A 25654-nucleotide genomic window follows, 5' to 3' on the forward strand; every position below is an offset into this window, starting at 1 on the left:
TAAGATCCCCCCTCGATCTCTTCTGCAAACAGGCCCAGCTCGCTTAGCCTTTCCTCACAGGACTGATGCTCCAACCCCTTCATCATCTCCGTGACTCTACTCTGGACCCTCTCCAGAAGTTCTACCTCCCTCTTTTAGTGGGGAGCCCCCCCCCCAGGACCCAATGTCCCTGTGGTCGCTTCAGGGACCCCCTGGCATTGATGTCCGGGGGCCCGGGGCCCGCCGGTGCCCGCGGCCGCCACCAGGTGGTGCCGGTGCCCCGCGGGACGGCCATGGCGGGTGGCAGCCCGGCCACAGGGCGAGGGGCAGGGGCACGGAGGGTCTGGCTGAATTTGGGGGGGCACTTCTGTGCTGTGAGGTGGCAGAGCGCCGGGACAGGCTGCCCAGAGAGGCTGTGGGGTCTCCTTCTCTGGGGATATCCCAAACCCCGCCTGGGTGCCGTCCTGTGCAATGTGCTCTGGGTGATCCTGCTCGGCAAGGGGGTTGGGCTGGGTGATTTCCAGAGGTCCCTTCCAACCTCAGCCAGGCTGTGGTTCTGTGATTCACAACGTGGCTGTGCCGTGTCACACTGGGACATTTCTCAAAAACGCCCCGCTGCCAGTCACGGCTTGCGTTCAGCAGTTTTATCAGCTGAGACCAGGCGGAAGAGCACCCTCTCATTTTGGAGATAAATGGGGATTTTGCCACGTCATGTGCCGATTCCTTTCAGCCTCAGGACTCTACCAATAGTGAGGCTCCAGCGAAGCTAAAAATTTTACACATTTAAAATGTCAACATTAAAAAGAGTTGGCACTAAAGAAAGACGATTCCTGCAAAGCAATGCAGCTGAAGAAATGTATTTCTGGAAGGTCGTGGTAGGGCCCACATTTTAGAGGCATGAACTGAAGTTTGGCAAATAGGCTAGTAAGTTTTTAATAAAGAAATACTGTACTTTGCTGTACTCAGCCAGCCATTAGAGCCCCACGAGCACTCTGACGGTGTCAGCATGAGGCCTGGCCCTGTCCTGTGACTGCAGGGACAGACCCACACGTGGGGACGGGGCTGCCACCAGCCTGCACACAGCACAAAGAGCCACAAGGAGATTTAAGGTCGGGATTTCGGCTGGAGGAGAATGCCACCAGACTTGCTGATGTGTGACTGCTGTGTCCATGACACGTTCTGTGTTGGTTACGGCTCCGACTGCTGTCCTGCAAGCCTGGTGCTCAACGAGCCCACTTTTAGGAGACACTATCGGGCTGCTGTGAGGCATGAACCCTCCCTTAGGGACTCAAACCCTACAACCAAACCCACCGTCCCCATCCCCACTCAACCCCTCCGGGACCCTCAGCCGAGCGCCCCCAGCACCTTTACGACCCCATTTCCCCCCAGGTTCTTTATGAACTGTTCCAAAGGGGCACGCCCCGGGCGGAGAGGGGGGGGATGTAGGCAGCTTTTTGGGGGGCTCGCAGCCCGCTGCGGGAGGCGGTGGAGCTGCGGGGCCGCCCATCGCCCGCCCACTGCGGCCCGCCCAGGGCCTGCCCGCGCCGCCCGGGGCCGGCTCCGCAGCGGCGGCCGTTGCTGCAGCGCCGCCGCCGATGCCTCCTCCTGCGGGGGCTCGGCCGGGAAGATGGCGCCGTCCCACGTCCTCAAGTGCTGCCAGAAGGTGCTGGCCTGGGTGCCCGTGGTCTTCATCGCCTTGGTCGTGGCCTGGTCCTACTACGCCTACGTGGTGGAGCTGTGTGTGTGTGAGTGCGGGGAGGGAAGGACGGGGGGGTGAGGGGGCTGCTGCCGCCCGTGGGGGACCCCTCGCCTCCCATGGGGGACCCCTCGCCGCCCTCACGGGGCTTCTCCCCGGGCATGAGGAGACGGAGCAGCCCCCGAGGGGTTCCTTTTGCCCCCGGGGGGGGTTTATTTTCCCTGCCCCGGGGGTGGCAGAGGAGCCGGGTTTACCTGTTGGCTGTGTGGAGGGAGGGGGCTCGGGGGGGCTCTGCCCGCCCTCAGGCACCTCACGGCGGCCGAGGCGGGCACAGCGTTTGGGGACGGGAGCCTGAGGGGGACGATGAGGGGCAGAGACCCCATCCCTAAGACTCCCACAGGCCCCCTTAGGATCCCTACCGGGGCCCTGGGGGGGTCCCTGCCCCTCAAACTCCTGCCGCCCGGGAGAAGTTTCCCCTTCTCCTCCCTATTCCGATTATTTGCAGCCGATCCGGAACTTCCTCGTGTACCACACAACTACTTGGACGCCTCTCGCTGCGCTCCCTTTTTGCCCCTGCTGACGAGCAGTCCCGGCCCCCGCTGTCATTGAGGTGTAATTGGGTTGGAAACATCCTCCCTAAGCGGGATTTGGGGCTTAGGGGCTTGTCGGGCTGCGTCAGGGCTCGTGGTGGTAGGGTTCGGCGTTACATAAAGCTCATTTGCAGTCGGTGTCGGTCAGGAGGATATTTATCCTTTTCTGGCTTTGAAGTCTGGTTCAGGAGGATGTTTACCTGTGCAGGAGAAATGTGAAAATACGGGGATACACAACCGGACTTGTTGAGCCAGGGCTGTTTTAAACTGCGTGTGTAGGTGTGCTTGTGTCTGGGTCCCTACACTTCCCTCTGTTTATGTTACATACTTGCTTTGATAGCCCTAAACTTGTAAAGATATCTGGCCTTTAGAAATAATCAAGGTGTAGGGTGGGGGTTTTTTGGTCCACAGTACTCAGTTCTTGCTTAACTTCTGGATAATACTGAGGTTTGGAGGGCATGGGTGGTTGTTACAGCAGTCCTGAGGGGGGCTGTGTGAGGTTATGGACTTATGTTTGTTTTACAGTTGTTATTGAAGTCTGACTGTTCCAGCAAAAGGCAGACCAGGAGTACGTGTTTCTTCTCATAAGTAAAGAACAGAAATTCAAGAGATGAAGTGACTTGCCCAGGGTCTCGTTGGTGATCTCTGGCTGAATCAGAGACAAGACCTCAATCCTTCAGCGCTGCATCCTGATCACAGAGAGGGTCAGGGCTGGTTGCTGGTGAATCATTTTCTTCAGAAAAATGTCTTTGACCCTGATCTTACGGAAGACCTTTGCAGGCATAGAGGGCTGCAGAGAGTCCTGCCAAATTCAGCACGGTTTCGGTTGTGTGAATTATTGAAAGGGCTGGTTCCTGTTTATGTGAGAACTTTCACATCTATAAATCTGGTTTCTAGACGTCTGGCACTCCTTGCTCGCAAATCAGCTTTATTTTTAACATCTGCAGATGCAGGCTATTAAGAAAAAGTGGTCATTTAGTAAGAAAATTACCTATTGATTTTTATTGCTGTCTCTGACAGCAGTTGTTAAATGTCAAAATAATAGTTGGTGACCAAGATTTGTTTTTCTGTGATTTTTTTTTTCTGATTGATTTTTTTATTACTATTATTTTTAACCTTCTGTTGAATTTTCTTTATACTTTTTGATGAAAGGTCAACTCCTCAAGGAAGGGGAAAGGTATTTTTTCTGAGCTTGTTTGTGGTTGAGTCTCCCCCCTGCCTCCCCCAGCTCTTTCCTTCCCTTTTTTGACTTCGCTGTTACGCTGCATTTGAGTTCAAAGAAGCACAGAGAGGATTTATTGCAAAATACAGGATTTTCTGTTTCTTTTGGCAGGTATGTTTACTTTCTCCCCGTGCTCCATATGTTTTATTTTGGCTTGAAAACTACTGCAGTGTGTACTGTGAAGAAGAGCTAGGATGCAATTAATACACTGCTAATGAATGAAGTGACATTGGTCTGTGCAGATGTGGCTGTACAGCAGGCGCAGAAGCAGGGCTTTATGTCTTGTTGCGCTTCTGTGGCTGCCTTTAGCAAGGGGCACAATATGCAGCTGATGTGTGCCTGGGTAAAGGAAAGACAGGAGGAAGAAGGAAAGTTTTAGAAAAGAGGAAACAGAATAGAAAAATATGTGTAAAGACTGAGTAATACAGAAACTGTAGCCACACAGACACCAGTGTTTTTTTTATTTCCAAGGTTATTTGTAAAGGTTAGGTAATTATTAAGATGTGAAGCTTACAAGGAAACAGGAAGAAAGAAAGAAGGCCTTTATTCCCCCCAACTATTTCTTCCATCCTGTTTGTTTTCCTCCTTTGGGTCCCTGCACATGAATTCAGAGTTAAGCATATGTATTCAGTTAGTAGGTGTAGTAGGAAGCCAAGTGTAATGTAGTATCAGAAAATATTCTTACTAATCAAAGTAGAAGATGGTGTAGTAAATCGGGGTTGCTTCTTCTATCCCGTCATTCTTTTTTCCTTTCAGTTTTGCTTCCCAGCACTGCTTGCCCCACACTCCTCCCCTAGGACGTTCCCCTACTGCTCAGTGTCCCGTGATTGGTGTCTGAAGCACTCGGGCTTGCTCTGTAATTCAGCACCAGTATGCGTTTACTTGGTTATGCCACTTCTACAACCTAATTATGTTACTGACGTACAGCCTGTGAACACCAAGGAGGAATGGTATGGGCAAGATGAAAGGAGGTTCCCAGTATGAGCTCTTCTGATGTTTTCCTCCTGTAGAAACATCGTTGCGTTTCTCCGAAGCGTTGCAGCAGTACCTGGGTGAACGCTGGCCATTTTAGAGCCCTGTTGCTGTGTAGTTGTGACCCAGCTGGTAAGCTAGCTATTAAGCTAATGGAAGGGTGAAAATGCCCTTTTCTCACCAAATGGATAGAAGGCGAGGGAATGTCAGCAGAGTAGTAAGAAGCGTGAACACATAACTGAAGGCAGTGCAAAAGGCTTGTGGCCACATCTCATTCAGATTTTCTTCAAATGCGTTAAAGGAGAAAAACATGAATGAACACTCTCTTTCTCGATTCTTTTTTCTTTCTGTGTGTAACTTGCAGGGAGCTCCGTCTGCAAGAAAGCACACCTAGAAATACGCTGTAAAATAGCTTTTCATTAGTCTAAAACCACTTCTTGTGTTCTTTCTTGTTATCAAAACATGTTTTGCTTTTAACATCGCTTTTGCAAACAACGGCGTTATTGTGTTGTTAGTGAATTGAACCAATTGTTTCTGGTCGCCACATCCCCTCAGAAGCTCAGCGTGAGCAGAGCTCTTCTCCTGGGGCTCGTTTTCACTTCGGGCTGACTTGCATCTCATTACCTCTCCCTCCATCCTCAAAACCTTTTTGTGGGTGAGCAGCTGTAACGCGGCCTGGACAGACCACGGTCAGAAGTTGCTGTTTTGACGTTTGTAGTAAAAGTTAGTGGGTGAGACCAGCCTGTTTCACACAGACAACCCTTTGACTGAAGCACTGGCAGAATTCAGTAGTGCGATCTGCACTGAGAAAAATGTTAACTTTGGCTGAGTTTTCTGTAGGTAATAACTAAGGTCATTGGCTGCTTTTACATATAAAAACAAAAATCTTGTTAAAGGTAGCGTTTTACTTCTCTAGCTAAAACTGTATGTTCTGAAACCTCAGCCCAGAAGAGCCAGGACTAGTTACAAGGAGAATGGATTGGTTTAGGAACCTACTGGTCTTTTATAAATGTTTCTGTGTCTTAAATTCCTCAAAGCCTGGAAAACTGTGATTTTGAAAGCTGTGGGAGTAATTAGCTTTGTGTACTTTCTTAGCACCTACTTGCAGAGCAGTTTGCTTTTTTTAGTGCAGTGTAACGTCTAATGTGTCTAAAATCTTGGCAAACAAAGCAGTCTGTAATTTGGGATTCATAACATGGTACAAACTTAACTGGTTATTCTGAAGGCTGCAGCGGCCCTTCTAGGGAGGGAGATGGCTCTGATTTCCCCAAAGCATTGTCAACATGAGAAGCCCTCTGTGAGCTGTTGTAATGCTCCCGTTTGAAGAGTCTGTTGCATACACAGCGGGAAGGTGATCCCATCTGCCTCCTCAGGAAGAAACCCAGGAGAAATCTCTGCCCAAAATGTGACTGCAGTAGTTAGCAAGCAGTGGCAGTGTGGTGTAAGCAGCAGCAGCTCAGTAACTTCTGGTTTCTGCCCACAGCAAAAGTGAAAGTATCAGCACTTCTCTCCAGTGCTGGCATGTTACACATGCAAATCCATTCTCCGAGGAGCAGGGGGTTCCTCTTCAGGAGAACGAACAGCTAATTAAACACGTCGGATCATTAGTTAACTGTGCTTATGTGCCTCTCTTGTGAATTTCAGAATAAGGAAATTAAAACGCCTTGGACGCGCTTGGTTCTGTTGTGGTGTCTTGGCACAGGCACACGGATTGTCATCTGAAACGAGGACCTCTTCTGCTGCTAGCAGTACGTGGGATTCCTGCTGAGGTGCTCTGGCTGGATACAGATGTGTTGGAAAACCGGGTGCTTGGGCAGAAAGATTATCAAGCTGCTTATTTGGTGCTTTGCACTGCATTGGTTGTGTTAGTTTATAGGGCTGGCTGGGCACGTGCCCTTTATATGGTATGAAATCTGCTCTCTGGGCACTCCTCTAATGAAAAAAACCCTTCCATGAGCAGCGGCGCTAGCTCAGCCTGGTTTCTTGGGAAATTGTTTTAGCTCTCTGCTTTCCTGAGTGCTGCCCAAGGAAGGGCTCCACCCTCCTCACTGCCAGCCCCGTGCAGAGCCTGGCCCCAGCCCTGCATTGTCACTTGTGTCACTGAGCCCCTGGGTTTGGTCCAGGCGTGCAGGGAGCGGCCAGAGGCACGAAATGAGCACCTGAGCTCTGAGCTGCCACGTCCTGACAGGGAGCACCAAACTACCTGTCCTGTTCGGGTGAAATTTGCTGCTGCCCACTTAGAGTTCTAGCAAATTAAAAACTCACCCCTGGTTTTAATTAGAGGTTTTGCTTCATCACTTACTGGTCTGCCAGTCTTCCTACAAGATGCTTTGAGATAAAAGGGCCAGAATATCAAGTGCGTGCTTTCAGCAGACGGTAATTAATTTGAGGTCGCTGACTCTGTGTACCGTGAACTTCAGGTTCTGCTTGAAGTTTAAATAATTAAAACGTTGTTCTCTAGCAGCTCAGATTTTTATGACTTAATGGAGACATGCTTTCTGTAATCAAAGGATTTACGGCGTTACAAAGATGGGTATCGGAGCTGAGCTCTTCATACACCTGTCACAGGACCAACAAACACTCAGGTGGCAACGTACCTGCCTTCACGTCTGGAGCCTGAGACTGCCCGTGGCGGAGAGCAGGGAGGGGAGGAATCCCAGCTGCCTGCCGAAACTTGTGCCTGTAAATGCTGAGGGCTTGTTGGGTTCCTGTTTAACCCAGTCGATACAGCAGTGTTTGTCCAGCTCCTTTCATTCAGCACTCCTCTTGCAACTGGTAGGAATTCCTGCTGTTTTAAGATGCATTTTCATTCCCAGTGTTACAAACACCTTTCCTGAAACATTTTATGTAGTTTTCAGCTCAGCTCTGTTGTTAAACATCTCCCCGTTGTGTGCATACGTTGTTCAATAGAAACATTTGACAAGTAATGCCAGGCCTCTTTCCTGCATCAGCGGCATCTCCACCAAGATGAATCAGGTGTAAGAGGAGCAATGAAACCATAACAAAAACATCTGCTCTGTTAGCCAGTTCCCCAGTATCTGTTGTCAATAAATTGTTTTCTGTAAGGAATGTTTAGCCCCTCCTGTCCTGTGCCAAGCAAAAAAACGGGCCTTTCCCCCTCTCCCTCCGTGGAATGCCTCCTCTTGTAACTTTTGACTCTCTCTTCTTATCTGTGCTAAAAATCAAGTTCCTCCCCTGCAGCATATCAAGCACCTGCTTTTCCGTTCTTTCTAAAGACCAAGTGGCTCATCAGTTCCTTATTCATGTTCTCTTTTGACTACTAAAAGTGTCGTATGGGTACAGGATTGTCAGAAAGGATCTGCTCACAAGATTGTTAGATCACAAGAGCAGCATGCCTTGCCTCTGCAGTTTCTGTAACACTCACTCTGCTGCTATATATGGTGCAGCATCATCTTAAATCTGAGCCACGAAACCATTTCAATCATATGATGAACAGAGAGATCAAGTGAGGTTTCTGTGCCAGGCTTTTTGTTTGTTTGTGGTCTTTGGGTTGTGCATCCTGATGTCTGTCTGTCTCCAGAGTAGGGAATTGTTGTGAAGCAGTAAGCAGTGATACATTTTTCATTTTTTTAGCTTCTTTGGTACAAAAAAAATAAATAAATTAGAGATGTGGTACAATAACAAATAGAGATGTAAGTAATAACTCATCTGGAATTAAGCAAGCTAATACTGTAGAGAGAGTGAAACAATTCAGATTAAATGGCAAGTTGAGAGGAACAGATTTGTTTAGAGTGAAGTAAACCAAGTTGTAAGCTGCTTTCCAGTTGTCTGTGGTAGGCTCAGAACAGACATGAAATGCCTCAGCTATTGTCTGTAGTTAACCAATTCTCTGCATGTGTGTTATTGTACCATTACATTCTTCTTGGCAAGCAGTCAGTGCTTTTGCCTTTGTCAAATCTGGATTAAAAAAGCAGAGAAGCAAAACCTATTTCCACAGTGCTGGGATAGGTGGTGCCTGAAGGCTCTCACAGCTCTGGGGTTGTGGCATGGGTTTCTCCTTGACCCAGAGAGGAGCCCAAAACAACAGAATCTGGTTTCTGTTCTGGAAAATCCTATGGAACTGGCATGCAAGTTTGGTTGGGAAGGTGATGGCAGAAGTTAATTCACTTTGCAGGTGTCAGGCATACATCAAATTCTTCACTTGTTTCTTGCTAGGCAGCTTGCCAGTCCCGCTGTGTTACATCCAGTGCCCTGCCACGGGAGCCCTAATGCATCCTGGAGGTGTAAGAGGCAGCGCTGTTTCTTCCCTTGGCACGTCGTGTTAGGATTTGTAGTTCAGCTGACCTTTTACTGAGCTCTGAGTTAATGCTTTCCAGGAACATGTGCTGAGCAGTCAGCAGGCAGGTGAGCTCTGAGGACTTCCTTTGCTGGTTGTAATTTTCTTGTTTTGTGTGTTGTTGTTTTTTTTTTTTTTTTTTTTATGAGGCAGGGAAGTTGAGAGGATTGTTTTTGGGGGAGTGCTATTTTAGTTTTTTTTGTTTGCTTTTTGTCTGTTTCAAGCAGTATTTACTGAGAGCTGTACAGCTTATTCTGGATTACTTTCTAATTTGTAGTACTGGTGTTTTGGAGTATCCAAAATTCCCTTTGTAGTGCTTTGTGCTGCCTTTGTGCTGTCACTTGTTCATGTTCCTGGCTGGTCAAGCAGTAAAATAAGATCTGGTGGAGGGGGTGGAAGTCTTGTCCTCAAGCCAAAACTTTCTGTCCTGTAATCCCGGATGTTTGTTGCCCTCTGCAGCACCTGCTTCTTTTGTTACATTCTTGGGGCCATCCTTTTTTTTCCTTCCTTTTTGCAAGGAAACTAGAGGAAGTATCTTTAGCTGCAGTCAAGGTTTGTCCCGAGATATTTCAAACTAAGGAAGGTTTAATGAGTGACATCTTGGGCTGCCAGAGGAATGAGCAGCGAAGGCTCCAGCATCAAAAGACAGCGGCATTTGTTGTCAGCCAACGTGATGAACCATACATGGACAGAATCTCTAAATCACTGTGCAAAGTCCCTGACCCTTTATCTATTCCATAAATATGTTAATAATAAAAATGATACAGTATTAAATATTTAACACCTGGGGCTTGTAAATATTAATAAAGACAAATTCCCCACCATTAAGCTTGCACGCAGCTGATAGACATTGTTTTCAATGACACATTTTTCAAAACAAAACTTCTTTAAAGGACTTAATCTCAGGTGGCAAAGACCAGCCAAACCCGACCAATGGTACAAAAAAATTGAACTTAAAACTTAATTTGAGGAATCTGGTAACATAATGCATCAAAGGAGGTCTGCCTGCAGGGTGGTTTGACTTCTCCCATTATTCATTGACCCTGGCAGCAGCACGATCTTTGTCTCAGAAACAAAGTACCTAATACTCTGTTGATTTACAAGGAGAATTTTTCTCAGGGTTCTGCAAGGAGATTTTTTATATTTGAGAAAAACTTGCTGCAGGCAGGGCCAGTAGCTAAGTAAGGAGACATTTGATTTTGCAAGAATCTGAAGACGAATGCAGGGACAGGTTTCCTACCAACAAAGCAGAGACCTCCAGTCTTCTCCTGGTTCTCTTGCCACATCACAGTAGTTCATGTCTGAAGGTCACGGTAGCTGAGTCTGGAGTTTGTGTCACCAAGTGATACCTCTGCACACCTTCAGAATTTGTTTCGAGTAGTTCATTAAAGATGGTTTCTCTGTTTTCATTCACCTGGAATAATCTGTTAAGAGATTGAATTGGGTGGTGGTGGTTTTTTGTTTGTTTTTTACTTTAGACGTGTTGGTGGTTTCTAGTATCACCTGCAGAACACCTGATCTTGTGGAGGGTGCAGAAGCCAACCCTGTACAACACCTGATACTGGCTCTCTGTCAGCACTAGCTGATGCTCTTATTTGAGTCTCAGATCTCTCGCAAGCATCCTCATTACGCCTTAACTACAGGACCAACTGGAGTTGCTCCTGAGACAAAAAGCCCTTTGACAAGTACAGATGCTTGAGCACAGAGTTACAGGGAGCTTGATTTGGCCAACCTGAGTGTAAACACCCCTCCTTCAACTGTAAGTGGAATTAACTCATGGTGTGGACATAAGTTCCTTACAGGTGCACCTGACTTTCCATGTTTTTTTTCTGCCATTTCTGTTTTTTCCCCATTTTCCCTGTGATCCAGAAGGAGCACAGCTGGCTGACGTGTAGAACTAATGGCTGTCTGTCTTCCAAGAAGAAACCAAGCTTTCTCTTGGCTTTATACCATAGCTTAAAGGCAATATTGAAAACAACTTCTGTGCAGCACTACCAAACTACTGGGCAATAAAGCTGTTATTGTTATGATACGGTAGATTGGGAGGGGGGAGATCTGAAAGAAGAAATCCAATTATTCTCCTAAGCAGCTAAGAAAAGCATGTAGAAGTAATGCTAGGGTTTAAAATCAATCAAAATGCAAATAGAATGAGCAGTGACACCAGTGATTAAGTAGCTAAAGAAAATCAAGTTACATTAGGTTTCTTTGGGCAATTATGGTAAATTAAAAGTGAGTAGTGCTTTTCAGGGAATAGGGCTTTTCAGGGACAGCAAACCTGGTGAGCTGCTGCAGCTGAATGCTAACGTCGGATGCTGCTTCCAGAAAAAGCCTCGAGTTGTTTGTGCTGATGCATCTCGTAATGCCTCATGTGGACATGAGTCTGGGACTGAGATGCAGTCCTACTGATGCTGCTTGCGTGCTAACCAAGTGTTTTTCATTTTCATTTCATTCTGAAATGATTTACTATATGCAGGCCATAAGGAGGCCCTTGGTATAAATTTTAAGAATATTTTGTGGAAGCAGAGGTAAAGGAGTCATCGATAGGATTTTGTGGATTCCCAGAAGTCAGCTGCCTTTGTAGCTGTGCTCTCAAACTGTGAAAGCGGTAGTACAGAATATACTATTCCAGGAATGTGCAGAACAATTTTTTTTCTTCAGTTCTCAGAGCTTAATTCATTGCTAAATGTAACTCAGTACCCAAGGACTGTCTTGCATTGATTATGTTAATTTCTGCTGTAGCCCTGCTTGTACTTTTACAACTTGCGTGCAGAGAATGTGTGCATAAGACCTTCCATAAATAAAAATCCTTATTTGATAGTGTGATAAGAGAATGTTTGCTGGGCAGCAAGCCTCTGGCCTCTCTTAGTGACTTGCTGTAGTTGGAGAATTACATTGCTGTAGTTAAAGAATTATGTTAATATTGTTTTAACCATGCAACAAATTGTAACCATGGCTGGTAACAACCAGTAACAGGCTGCAGTGTGTCTTAGACTTCCTTATTTGAAACATTAATGCCTTTTTCCTATCCCTATGAATATTCTTCTTCGAATCCTGTAGTGATGGTCACAAACACAGAAAACTTGGTGACATTTATGCTGGCAACAACAGAGCAACCCACTTGCAGCAAGGTGTCTCTTCCCTGGCTGCATTTTCCTCCTCTCCTCCCGCTGCAATGCCTTTAAAGGCATCATCTTGTGATCACTGGAAGGAAAGGCATCATCTTGTGATCTCTCCAAGAAGCCAAGTAGCTGGCTCCAGCGGAGCTGCTGTGCACAGCATGGAAGAGGTTTGGGCTCTGGCACACGTCTTGCAGAAATGGCTGCAGTGCTTTAAGACCTCTGTCGCCCAAGGCAGGGTTTCTTTCCCCTCTCACTGCTGTTTGTGACCCAGGGCAGCCAGAGGCCACTCGCTGCAGTTCACCCTTTGTCACTGCTCTTTGTGCTCCCTCAAACTCACCTTTGGGGTGGTTTAAACCCAAAGTGCTGGAGGGAGCTGAAGTGTCTGGAAAGCAAGTGCCTGCATTTGCCATGTTGGTCTTGCACAGGTGAGTGGGCAGATAGCTGGGAACTGTGACTTCTGGCACCCTGCAGCAGATGTCACCACGTGCTGTGCCTCTGCGCCGAGTGCTGCCCTAGGCCTGGCGGTGGGGCCACCTCTCCTGCAGCACTGGATTGAAAAACATTACTTCTAGAAGGACTTGGGAGGGCATCGTGGGGAAAAGCTGTGCCCCAGAACTGGAGATTTAGCCTAGCGACATATGGAGGTAAAACCACTCCAGGTTCCTGTGGCCCCAACATTTGCAGAGGGTGTTCGTTCCAGCTGGTGGCAAGACATATGCAATCCTGGGCCCCCGTAGCCTTTCGGCAGGGAGCTGGCAGCCTCTTACTGCGCTGGCTTTTGGCCACGTGATGCTGTCAACTCAGTTGTCTTGAGTCATTTGTCTAAAAACAACTCCCTGCTGCTTAGGGAAGAAAGCACTAGTGGGTGACTGCCAGTCAGGAAATAAGAAATAGCTCAGTGTGGAAAGGTCACGGCGTATAGAAAACAGCGGAGAGGTGCTAAGGACTTCCTTCTGTGACACTGCCCCGGGTCTGTAACAGAAGCAGAGTCAGTGTTTCTCCAAGGTAATTCATTCCCCGCCTGCCCCAGTTGTTTCAGTAAGCGATATTTCTGCCATCTTCCTTGTGATCAGCTGATTGGGCTCTGCATTGCACAGGGGAATTACTTTACCACAAATCCAAGTTACAGTTTCAATTTGATGCTCTTCATTTAACCATTTTCCATAGAAACTGAGAAAAGTTAAGGCTGTACATCTAGTTTAGGAATGCAATTGCGTATTTATCGTTCTTTCTTCTCTCCATGAGGAATGTCAGCCAAACTACAAAGCTTACTCTCGAGAGCCTTGGATGGGCTGTAATGCCCAAAGCCTGCCTTCTGACGGGACCATGGTGGGATGAGGAGCAGGAAGACACGTACGCAGCACATCAGTAACAAGACCAATCCTTTTCCCTTTCTGTACTGCACCAGTTGCAGTTGGATTTCTTGATCTGCAGAGAATATATCTGGCTCTCAAAGGGTGGCTTTGACTAGAATATGTCTCTTAGGGAGTAAGGCTATGTGGTGTGGGGGTTCGGTGAAGGGCTGTTTGTTTCTTTTTCCTTCAAGGTTGAGGGCGAATGTCGTCTTTTAGCATACCTCTCATGAGGTCTTGGCAAATCATTCCACCTCTTTGCTGCAGAATAGAGATCTGTTTTGTGTGTTTTTTGTTTTGTTTTGTTTGTTGTTGTTTTTCCTTACCATGCAGTGACTTGGAAGGTGCTTGAACACTCCATAGCAATCCCAAAACTAAGCCTGAAACTGAAAGCAGCCCAGCTCCCTAAACATACTTGTTCTTATGAGATGTCCTGGAAGGTTTCCTTAAAATATTCCCCAAAGCTTTCTGAGGTTTGCATCTTTCAGTGTGCTCCAAGAAAAATGCTTCCGACAAATGACATTTTTCCCCAGTGTCATTTATTATACAACTAATGATGCCCCTGTGTCTGCAGGACTGTTTCCTGTGATAATCTCTAGGCTTCCACTCCTTTGATTTATGTGACATAGGTGAGATGAAAGATAACAGACAACAATGTAGGGAAGATTAGGTACAAGGAGGTGTAAGGAACAACAGGGGTCATGAAGGATAAGATATATTTACTACTAAAGGTGATACTCAGTGTCTAAGTCACAACTAAGACAACTTTTTCTTATGTTAAAGTCAAACCTGGAGTTTTTGTTTGTCCTCCGAGTTGACCGAGTTAAAAAATCCATTTTAACACAGCCTCTTAAAAGGCTGGGTTATGCGTTTTGGAGGCTGTGTTCTGTAGAAAGCAAACCCACGTACTAAGTTTTGCATGCTTCGTGTTACAGTGACCCTGAACCGCCAGGAGATGCGATGTGTGAGCTGGCGGTGGCGCAGGACCGGCTGCTCGGGCCTGTTAGGCCCTTGTGTCCCTGGACAAGCTGCAGCAGCACCAAGTGCGGTGTAGGCCAGCACCTCTCTTCGCAGGCAGGCTCTGCTGAGCCGTAGGCTGATTTTGGAAAAACTGAGGTAACCAAGGAACAGCTCGGCACTGCAGACAAACAGATCCTACTCAGTCGCTTTATTCACAGACCTGCAGGGAGCTGTAACACAGATGTTGAATCCTTTGCAATTATGAGGCCAGCATGGAAACTCACTGAGTGCATGCTTCTCAGCTCTCTGCGATGAAGTAAACTGCAACTTATGCTGTCTAGTCATATTTTTATCTTTCCCTAGCAATATCTTTCTAGAAATCTTCAAGGCTTCTCTAGAAACTAGAAACTTAAGAAGCCAATCCAAAGAATATTTTTGCCCTTGAGCTTATTTTTCCTTTTGTAGCTAAGCAATACACTGATACGGGGATATATTTTGAAATACTCAAAAGAAAAGTTGATTTGCAGTGCTTACTTTTCTGAAATATGGACAGGTTTGTCTTGATAGTGGTGCTGAAGGCCCTAACAGGTTCTGATGTATCTAATCTAATGTATAGGCTGTTGCATCCTGAGGTTAGTATATAAATCATACGCAGTGACTATTTTGTTCCAAAAAAAAAAAAAAAAAAGGCAAAAAGGTGGTGCTGCTTTATTTTCTCCATCTCACCCATCAGGCAAAAAAAAAAAAAAAAAGTGTTTTAGGAATGTTTTAAGTGAAACTGGTATTAATTTCAGCGGAGGCTGACAGCAATTTCTAACTACTTAGAGGCAGCAGAGGAGAAAGCCAAAACCCGAGAGCTGAGCTTGTAACTGAAACTGCAGGCCAGGGATTGTGGGATGCAATGGTAATGTCTTGTTCTCTGTTTATTTCCTGAACTGGAGTTCAAAAGCTGGAATCGATTTCTTGCTGGTGTAAAGCTGCTTGTTACATTGCCAGCCTAGTAAATTCTTACAGGTCTGTTCTAGAAAGATTAAATATTAACTTATTCAAAGGAAGGCTTCACTTCGTCATGTAAAGATCCTGTGACACTGTTGACTTCTGTGTGCTAAGTGACTTTAGACAAGCACTAGGATTGTCCTTCGTTCAATCTGTCTGAGAGGAGGAATAACAGCAGTGCAAGGAATAAAAGCAGAATCCCAAAATTTACGTGAACTTGAGGTAAAACAGAAGTAGCTTTCTTTTATTTTTATTTCAGTTAAAGATGGTAAGACAGAATGAAAATCACAAGTGTTTCAGTGTTCACTTTCACCTCAGCCTGCAGGAGCTTGCCAAATTAAAATTGTGCTCTGCCTGGTCTCATAACTACTTTCTGGTCTGGGAGACCCGGGTAAAAATAAGGAAATTATCTTCCTGCTTCTGTAAGCCTTTAATTCATTTCTATGAAGTTTAGTGTGGTTTTGTTTGTTTAAGTCTCACAGGTGATAAGATCTTAAGCTTTTCTCTGGATGTAAAGACCATTCATTATCTTGAGTCTTTAAGCATCAAATTTGGCTCAGTTTAGTTTTGTGCTTCAGACAGAAACGCAGGAGGAGGCTGTGCAAGTATGCACATCTAATAGGTGCTAACTAATGCTTTTCTTCAGGGTTAACCTCCTTTAGCTTGAAGCTAGAGGCTTCCGTGGACAGACAGACAGGGTGCTGAGCATGTATTTTAAGGAGAGAGGAAAAAAAATCAAAATCTGAACAAAAAGGGTTCATCTGTACATCGAAGTATCACCTTGTTACATCTCTGTGTACTATAAAGAGGCACGGTTGTGTAATAGGGTTGCAGACCCCTTTGCTATAGCTATCTGCAGCTAGGTGAGGCACATGCTGCCTCCGTGACCAAAGTAGCTCTGTGGAACGAAGCCTGTAACACACACTGAAGCCCTGCGGATTTAGCTCTCTAATGTGCATCAGGGAAAAGCTCCTTTGAGCTGGCGTGCGGACTGGTGACTGGACAAACCTCACTGCTGGGGGAGAGGAGATGATGTGGAGTGAGGTGAATGGCAGTAGGCAGGACGTGCTCTGTTCACCTTTTGCTCGTGTTGATGGCCAGAAACTTAAATTTGCTGTGTCAGATGAAGAGTCAGGAAAAGATCCTTTCCTCACTGAATTTCAGGAATTTAGGGGAGAGACCCAGCAAGGAGAGTGGTATGAACAAAGTGACCCAGAAAGTACAGCTGCTCTCTGATCAGTGTCTTGCCTAATTGATGAATGAACTCCAAAGGTTTCGGAGAAGCAAGAGGATGTACCAGTCAGCATGCAGGATAGATTTGAGCAAATAATTTGGTGTTGGGATAAAAAGGGATGAAGGTGCAGAATAGGAGGAATTTGGGAGATTTCAACTGTCTCAAGAATTTGGGTTGGTGGGGGGGGGGGGGAAGTACAACAGGTTGGCCTGGATGTTGATGTGCTCCAGAAAATGTGCTGGGTGCATATCTGAAGGGCAAGATGTATAAGTTATGATCTAACTAATGGCTGTGGAAAGGAGTGTGCTCTTCCTCTCCTAGTTAGAGCAGGGAACTGGGTCTCTTCAGCTCTTCCACTGACTCGCCAAGCCTCAGGGGCTGGCAGGAGGAATACTAAGTCCTGTTTTATCCAGAGTTGGGCAGGGAGGCCTTATTAACACCTGATACATGATTTGGAACAAGTCGGCTATCTCGGGTATCTCACTTTTATCCCAATTTTTGATTCGATGCAGATTTACTTACCATATATCTTTTTTTTTCTCTTCCAGTTACTATATCTTCAACTGCAGAAAAAGGTAACATTTAATTATTATTTTTTAATGTAAATAGTTTTGTTGCACACAAGTCTTAAGGGATATAGAATTGAAATGTATTTCTTTGTATGTAACCTCTCTGTAGTAAGTAGATCATTGCTAAGAAACAAGTCAAATATTGTGATGTTGGGTATGCTGAGCTCATAGTACTGCTTGGGATGAAGACAAGACCCGTGAGGAAAATAACTATGATTTAGGTTTGCAAATATTTTTAAATGGGTACCTTCTGAGAACAGAAGAGGGAGAAGAGGGAAGGAGCTGCAGCAGTCCATTTTCTGTTTCATCCTGAAGGAATGATGAATATTCATCTTACCTCCTTGCAACCTCTGACCAGTAAGACTTTTGGAAGAGGAGGGATTGTTGTACTGTTTGCTGTTTTCCAAACAGCTTACGAGATTCCTCAGGACTGGTTAGAACTGTGCAAAAAACGCAACCATTTCAAAGGTGACTGCACATTATAATTTTAAATTTCCAGGTTAAGTGGTTAAGGCCTTGTTTTTACAAACTTTCCTTAAGCCTTATTATTGTCCTTGGCAAAAAAAGGTCATAGTGGGTAGTATTTATAGAGATTCAAACTCACCAAGGAAATTCCAGCATGCTTGCTGCTTTTAATTGTGAAAAAAACTAGGCTAGAGGATCATTCAGTTCCAGAAGTTCAAAGTGCTGTTGTTGGTTTTTTTTGTTTTTTTCTTTTTAAATAAGACTTCAGGCTTTTTTCCCCACAGAATCACTATAGGGATATTTGGAAGTCCATTTCAGCTTAAGAGGGAACATGAGTGATTATCATGATTTTATGCTAAGCATAGGTTGGCAGTTCCATCATCCACTGAAGGCTGTCTTCAGAGTGTGAGACCGCTGGTAAGAGGCTCTCATCTCTTAAATATTTTTGCAAAAGAGAACTTGGAGGTAACCCATCAGTTTACTTCCTGGTGGGGAGCATCCAGAAGAAAACTGTAAAAAGGAGGAAACTTGATGGAGTCTGTCCTCTTTCATCTTTTAAAGAAGAGGTGAAAGAGTGGGAAAACCTCCAAAGTAAACCATAAGCTGTTCAAGACGGAAGCTGTGTCTTTGCCTGGGTTTTTACATTGCAATGCACAGCTGGGCTTCATCAAGACTTCACAAAATTCTGCAGGTTGCTGCTGTGCTTTTACTGTCTGGTTTTACTAGAAGTAAAGTTTTACTTTCTAGTTTCTTTCAGAAAGGCAAGATTCATGTCTCTGTTAAAGAAGCCTGGCAGAGCAGTGATGGTGGTGTAATGTAGCCACATCTCTGGCTTTAATTCAAATGCAGTGCCTGCCTGATCGAAGCAGGCTTTCTTAAATCTACAGAGAAGACAAATGCTTGATTAATTAATGAGAACAGTATCTTTGAAACCTGCCTGTTAGGCTTTTGAAAGCAGTCGTTTGCACATATTTTGCCCTTTCAGTTCTACGGCATGTCACAGGCACCCTGCATGCATGAATTTCTTTGCAGTGGAGGTTGATCTTGAAAAGTGAAGTTGTTTCATTTGAAATAAAAGTTCCAAATTTCATAAAGTTCTTGCAGGCTAACTCCCAATAGCCAGGAAATAGAACCAGGAGAGTCAAATGGCCAAAGCACTGATAACATGGCAATGTAAATAATATGTATAGTAGCAAATATATTTTGCACTGTTTTTCATTGTGCTCTGTTCAAATTCGTTTACTGCAGGTTTTTAATTACACTTTGTAATTCAATTGCTGGTGATTTCTTCATCCCATTAAGGCTAACTGTTTCCGTGTCTTTGTATTTTCATATTCTTGCGTAATTTTTATCCATTAGGATAGAACAGCCAGCTCTCAATCTCTCCACAATATAATTTAGTTCCGTTGAGTATTATTAGCTCTGTAATCCTACTCTGTCTTTAAAGTGGAGTTAAGAATGATGCAGGAAAAAATTGTGAGGGGTAAATCTGAGGAAGGCTTAGCATACTTCAGGAGGATGCTAAGAGCGTATCTTATGACATTGTCCTCCCAAGGGTATAACTTAGGGTCTAATGTGCACCGGTGCCTTTAAGGCGAAGTCGTTTCGCTTGGTCACAGCGTGGCACCAGGAATCCTGGACGCCCTAGCTTAGCTGGGGCTTCCTCACGTCTCTGAAATAGCAGATATTGGGGTTTGAGGTATTTGATGGTTTTCTCATGTCTTCAAATTACAAGAAAGTAAACTGGATAGGAACGAAGCCAGCTTATATTTATATTTGAAACTGATGTGAGATGCTCCAGGGAGTACTCTGCAGAGTGGTACTGCTACCCAAAAGGGATTGGATTCTGGGGCTGAGTTTTATGGCCAGAATTAAGCTGTTTACTGTGCACCTGAGTTTTGCCATGCCCTTCCCCCCCACAGTATCTTGTTTCCTCTTTCCTCCTATTCAACTCCTCTCACCCTTTTCTCTCACCCCAAAGCTTTGATTTATGCAGCTGTTTCCGCTAAGATTTTAGGTCTTTCTCCTCTTTTGCAGATTTCTCACTTTTTAATTGCTTAACCGTGTTATGTTTGAATGTGTATAGTATGTTTTTAATAGAACACAGTTTCTAATTATGTAGCGCCTAGCACAGTGAAGCATAGGTTCTTTCCTATCAGAAATAGGATTCAAGCAACAATTTTAGGATGGTTTTAGAAAAAGGCTTTGCTTCTTGCTTCCACAGCTGAAAATTTGCCAGATCTATAAAGTTGGAGGAGTCAGAGGCAAAGAGAAAAAGCAGAATTCTCTGAAGGAAGCTCAAGTTTGATTTGTTTGTGTGGTTGGTTGATTTTGTGTTTGTGTTTTTTTTTTTTTTCTTTTTTACTGTAATGAACAGTAAAAATCCTGAAAGATGATAAATTAAGACTATGCCTGCTGTGACTGTGTACCTGTTGTTTGTTGGTTTGTTGGTTTTTTTTTTTGTTTTTTTTTTTTTTGAGCTGCTGAAAGTTCCTGAAGTGTAGGGTCTGTTCTGCAATCCATGAAGCATGTAATATGGCTTCTTAAAGGACTCTGTATTTGCACAGGACAGTAGGTCAAGTTTCCTTCTTGCAACTAAAGAAATGAAGATAACGTAAATACTTGGCATGACATTTTATAAGGCTTGCTGATCTGGCATGACCGATCCATTTCCTCTATACAAATGGTAAAAGAAACCGTTAGAGGAAGCAAGATTGGAAGAAGCTTCCAGGGTCATAAGTCATAAGCCTTTGGTGTTTAAGGCAACCATATCACACACATCCATTCATAAATTGATGGGGCTCTATACTACTTGTTATTGCCACAGTGGCTGTAATAGCAGGACTCTTCCTCTGAAGATATGAAATAAGATTTGCAAGCAATTTTAACTCACTTCAAGATGAGACCTTGCTGTTTAGTCCTCTCTCTTCCTGGTTTAGGGTTTTTACTCCTATTGAAAGCAAGCACATTCCACAATGGCACAGTACTATGCTGTTTCTATTAGAAGTACATCTCTTGATGCATACTAAAAAATTAAATTGATCTCTGTAGGCCAGTTATCACATAATCTAGAGTAGAACTGTAGCATCTCTATCTAAACAGATTAATCACTTGCATGCCTTAGGTGAAACTGTATTCACTTCTGGTTTTGTTTTTTTTTTTTTCCTTCGAAATCTGCTGTAGAATCTTACATAAAAACATATTATTTCCTTGATGAATAGCAACTATGACATTTAGTGATTTGGTGGTGGTGTTATGGAGGCTTTTTGTTTTTTTTTTTTTTTTTTTTTTTTCCAAGTGGGCACTGCCAGAGTGCTAAATTTACCCAGGCAAAAAAGGTTTAATATAACTTATCAGCTGATTCATAATGTCATAGTCTAGCCCTCATCAAAAATCAGGGGTTTTATCTCTTGCTCTCTTCAGCTATATTCACCAAATTTTTATTTGTATTTTATTGCAGTTGTGTACCTTGTGGTTTTTCATCTGTCATTTGTCATGTTTGTATGGTCGTATTGGAAGACAATTTTCACATCTCCTGCATCCCCTTCCAATGAGGTAAATCTGACGTTAGAAAAATGTCAATGCTTTTTTTTTTATAAATAGATGAACTGTTTTCAGTGATGAAACTTGTTTGCAGTAATGCATGATTCACCTTTCCCTTCTCATTATCTAAAATAGAACAGCTTGACAGCATATCATGAATGCAAATCATCAGATTACTCCTAAAATACTGCATGCTTTGTATAATGGCATTTCCTTATATTAAATGTGTTTAATTCATCTCAAGCTTGACAGTCACATGTGTGTGCAAAAGTAGTAAGACAAAAAAGCAAATTTGGGGATACAGTGCTTTGCTAGGATGCAGTTTGTTTGACTTCTGACATTTTTAAAATCAATAACTCCAGTGGCTGCATTTTTGTATTTTTTAGATAGTTTTGACCTTCAAGTAGGAAAGCGTAAGCCTGAAATGAATTACCTTGTTTTCTACTTTCCCTCGGGGATGTATATGTAGGGATGAGATGGTGGCACCAAATTTAAAATACTTTCCTTGCTTTTAAAAAGCTTTTAAACTGGATAAACTGTTTGAGACTTTGATTGTTCTGTGGAGGTTGTATTTTTATTCTATTTTTAGCAAGATTGACTTTCATTGCTAATGTCAGTCTTAAATATTTTTGTAAAGAGTTAAAATTGTGCTTCTATGGAAAAGCAAACAATGCTCTGTAGTACATAATTATGTCTTAGAAATTCTGCAGCTAAGATATAGTTATAAAGTGAAAAAAGCTAAAGACTATTCTGCTTTTTAGTTAAGTGAAAAGAGTAGTACTGAATAGTTAAGCTTACAAATGCAAAGGAGAAAAAAATTCAAGGACATTTCATCCTGAAACGTCTTCAGGGTGGTATGATTTGGCTTTATGTGGGATGTTTCTGCAGGCAAATGATAATGTTAAGCAGGTTAGCTGGTTACGATGTGCTTGCAACTCTAGTTTTTGTAAAGGTGTGTGAATTTGGGCTGCTCTGAGAGCAGTCTGATAACTTTTACTGTCTGCTTGGGTTCTTCAGTAGTAGACTGACAGTACTTACCCTGTAGTTGTGGTAATGTTCTAGCAAGCTTTTGCTATTCATCGACTGAAAGGGATGGTTTCAGCATATGGCATGTAAGGAATGTTTCCTATGTTAATGTGGGTATAGATCAGATCGATACAATTCTTTCATAGGAAAAAAGCAACTCAGGGAACACTTTTTTTTCCTCTCTCTCTCTGGGAAAGTCCCTTCTGTTCATATATCAGTGAGTAATTTTTGCAGGTTTTTATATTTAAAAACAGACTTCAGAATCTCCTCATTGTATGAAAGTGTAAATGTATATATTTTTAGTCATTGAAGTTTGCCATTCTTGCAAAACAAATAGCATCCTGTGATCACACTATTGAACTAAAAAAAGATTCCGCAGCTGCTGTTGTTCTAGTGTAATCCCTGTACGTTTGTCATAAGAAAGAACAATCAACATTATTAGATCCAGAAAGAGGAAGGAAACAAAGGGACTCTTTCTGTTTTTGGTAAGAACCAGTGGAACCTCATTGGAAATTCTGTTAGCTATGTGGTAATAGACAACTTTTGATGTCTTTCAACATACATATCCTGCCATTGTCTAGCAAATCTGTGGTTTCATGTCCTTTTTAATTTCTGAAATTAGAACAGAAATATTTACTTCAGAAAACCAAAATCTTTTTTTTTTTTTTTTTTTTTTTAGAGTTTATTATTATGTTACTTGGAAAAAAAAAAAAAAACAAAAAAATTTAAATTTTGTGTTTTAGTTCCCTTCCTATACATCAATGACTTGCCACAGAAGTGTCATCTAGAAGTAGCGTTTTGTGTTTAATGCGACCTCTGCTTGATTGCAGGTCATGGAGACAGCCATTTGCTACCCTAGCAGACTCAAAAAAGGCAATAGGGATAAGGCATGATGCTTCAGATCTATCTGAAGTTTTTGATGTGAGCATCTCCAGTTTTCATATTTCAGTAAATACCTAGGCTTTTAGCTTAGAGACAAATGTTTAGGAAAAAAAAAAAAAAAAAGGTCAAACTCTTGAAGATGACTAAAGTGTTAAACTTCATTTTCATTCTTTGCATAGATTGATACTAATTTGTGATTATTTAAATGGAAACAATGCTTCATGTTTCACCCTTTAATGATGGGTAGGCTCAATAACTGGAATGCTACCATATGTAACAGGTGACAATTAGATTCTGTGGGATATGGAGCAATTTATTTGCATTCTAGATTGGGAAATAACACTGAGAAATTGCAGCAATGTCTTACTGCTTCCTCCTTTTCTGTAAGTCGAGTGTTCGCTGTTGCTTGCCAACCAACTCAAATCCAAAAGAGGAAAAGGTACATGATGAGATGAAAATCCATGTGAACTAGTCATATACATATTCTTGGTAGGAAAATATGTTCATGTTAAGCCACACTAAGCCAATTTTTGTTCCAGCTGCATACAAAGCATTTTCCACTCACTGCTATGAATACTTTGTCTATGTGTGCTCATAAAAAGGGTTCTTGTAGTCCTTGTGGGAAGCTCAGAGTATAAAAGTGCTTCAGAATAGAAAATACCAGAGGAAATTGTGAGTTCAGCCCCCACTCCATGGGGACTTGTCAGCACACTGGGTTCTGTGGGGCTTAATGGTAAAGCTGTAATCTCAGTGGATACCAAAGCTTTTTGCAAGTGAGTAGAAGCTCTCCAGGCTATACTGGTAAAGCTTTACCTTTTAGTAAGGCTTCTACAGGAGTGGCCCTCATGCTGTATTCAGGTTTGTAACTCTGAAACTGTACAAGCTTTGTTGAAGTTGCTTCCAATATAGGTTAGGGATTTTGAAACCAGTGCTGACTACTCCCAAGTAAAAATTCCATTTAAACTCTTCCAAATTCTGTGAGGAAGCAATGAAAATTCCTGGTCGCCACCCCCACCTCCATACACACCCTCTTCACTATTTTCTCTGGCTTTTCTCTAAGTCAGAAAGTGGGTTAAAAGAACTTTAGTCTCCTGTCACATTTACTCTCATCAAGAGTTAAGTTCCACCTTCTTAAAACTCCCCTGAGCTTCTGGCTTCCTTTGTGTTGAAGGGAAAATGCAGTAGATAATGGAACGGAGACAAAGATGATTCTCTTTAAAATATGCTCAGGACCATCACGTAGTTTTGAGGATCTCCTGTAGTATTCAGGGGGAAGGAGAAGGTCAGGGGTCACCCAGAGACAGGATTAAGGTACATAGGGTCTTTTCCTTGGAACTTGAGTAGGACACAAAGTAATAATTGTTCTTATCCCTTCGTTCTGTCCTTTTCCTTCCCAGTTCTGCTTGTCAAAAGCTGATAAAGAACAATATGAAAAGGAAGAGAGACCAGAATCCCAGCAGGAGATTTTGAGAAGAGCTGCTAAAGACTTGCCTATCTATACGACAACAGCATCAAGAGGTGAGATACAAAGATAATTCTGTGCTCCTGAAGCTGCTTAGTTTAATTTGGTGAGATTCATTTGATGTTAATGAACAATCTATTAAGCATGTACTGCAAAGGCCATAACCTTGTGGTGTGTTTTTTTTCCACCATGAGAAATTCAAGTCCTTTGTCTGGGGATCTCTATATACAGCCAGTGTGTGGAATAACTTTTTCAAAAAAAAAATAAAAAATTTCCTCTTCTTTTAAGCAGGCAGATGACAACATTTATCTCTAATTCTGGCTACAAAAAGTAACCACTGAAAATAAATACATCTGGAAATAGATGAAAATTACACTTTACACTTAATTTTACAATCTTTTGTGTCCCCCATTAAATTACTTTTTCTGGGCTATAGCAATTCCATGGGAGCAGAAACTTCATTGTTAAAGCTAGAATTTAAGAAGGATTAACTTTTATTTCACTCCCATCTATAACTCAGTACAGAGCTTTAATACGTATAAACATTTTTATTCCAAGTTATATATGAATCATCTGTGAAACAGTTGTCTTATGCATATGTATATATATATTAAATATACCTGTTTCTCTTTCTTTAAACTAGGAATGTTGTATTTTTCTCCAAAAATATAAAATACTCAGGATAGTAGTCACCAAAGTCAACTGTGTCTTTTCAAACAAAGTGTCTGGATACCTGGCTTTTTTTTTGAATACAAACCTCCCTCTGAGGGAATCCCAGTCCCTGGAGGGGTCTGGGAAGCTCTTGCCAGCTCTTAGCAGTTCTGCTTAGCTGTAGGTGTTGGCTTTCCTCCTCCTTTCAAACTGACTGTACTGGTGTCTTGTTTCCATTGAGAAGAGCTTGAAGGCTTATTTAAAAATAACCAGGAAAGATGAGGAAGAGCTAATTTGCTGAACAGTCTGCTAGATCTCTGCTGAAGAGGATAGAGACAGCTAATGTTGAAAGTTGGCTTACTGAAAGATTGTAGTTTCACAATGGGATGCTTAGGTACTCTCTCCAGAGGTGAAGGAAAACAGAAGATAGGTCATTGCCAGAGGGTGAAGGATGGGGAAACTGAGAAGGTAAAGAGTAAATGGAAATGGACTCCATATAGCAGTAATTTACAAGTATTTTAAATACTTTCATACGTTTCTTTAAAAAACTCAAACATATATATTGTATGAGTAGGTCTGTGAAAACAGGTATGATTGGAAGGGAAGGAAGCTCTCTAAGATTCAGTTTGTATTAAGAGG

The 25654-nt window shown here is 43.1% G+C and overlaps 1 protein-coding gene across 2 annotated transcripts in view; it reads left to right on the top strand.

Annotated features, from left to right (window-relative positions):
* The first annotated feature begins 1563 nt into the window (after positions 1 to 1563).
* Positions 1564 to 25654, top strand: part of ZDHHC20 (zinc finger DHHC-type palmitoyltransferase 20) — a 44971-nt gene continuing 20880 nt past the window's right edge. For both annotated transcript variants that reach the window (XM_032208126.1, XM_032208127.1), the window contains exons 1-4: positions 1564 to 1724; positions 16966 to 16992; positions 20912 to 21006; positions 24300 to 24420. In XM_032208126.1, the coding sequence (XP_032064017.1) occupies positions 1607 to 1724; positions 16966 to 16992; positions 20912 to 21006; positions 24300 to 24420 (361 nt within the window). In that variant the 5' untranslated portion in view covers positions 1564 to 1606. The remainder of the gene's footprint in view (positions 1725 to 16965; positions 16993 to 20911; positions 21007 to 24299; positions 24421 to 25654) is intronic.

The sequence above is a fragment of the Aythya fuligula genome, chromosome 1 (genome assembly GCF_009819795.1).
Source record: "Aythya fuligula isolate bAytFul2 chromosome 1, bAytFul2.pri, whole genome shotgun sequence".
NCBI lineage: Eukaryota > Metazoa > Chordata > Aves > Anseriformes > Anatidae > Aythya > Aythya fuligula.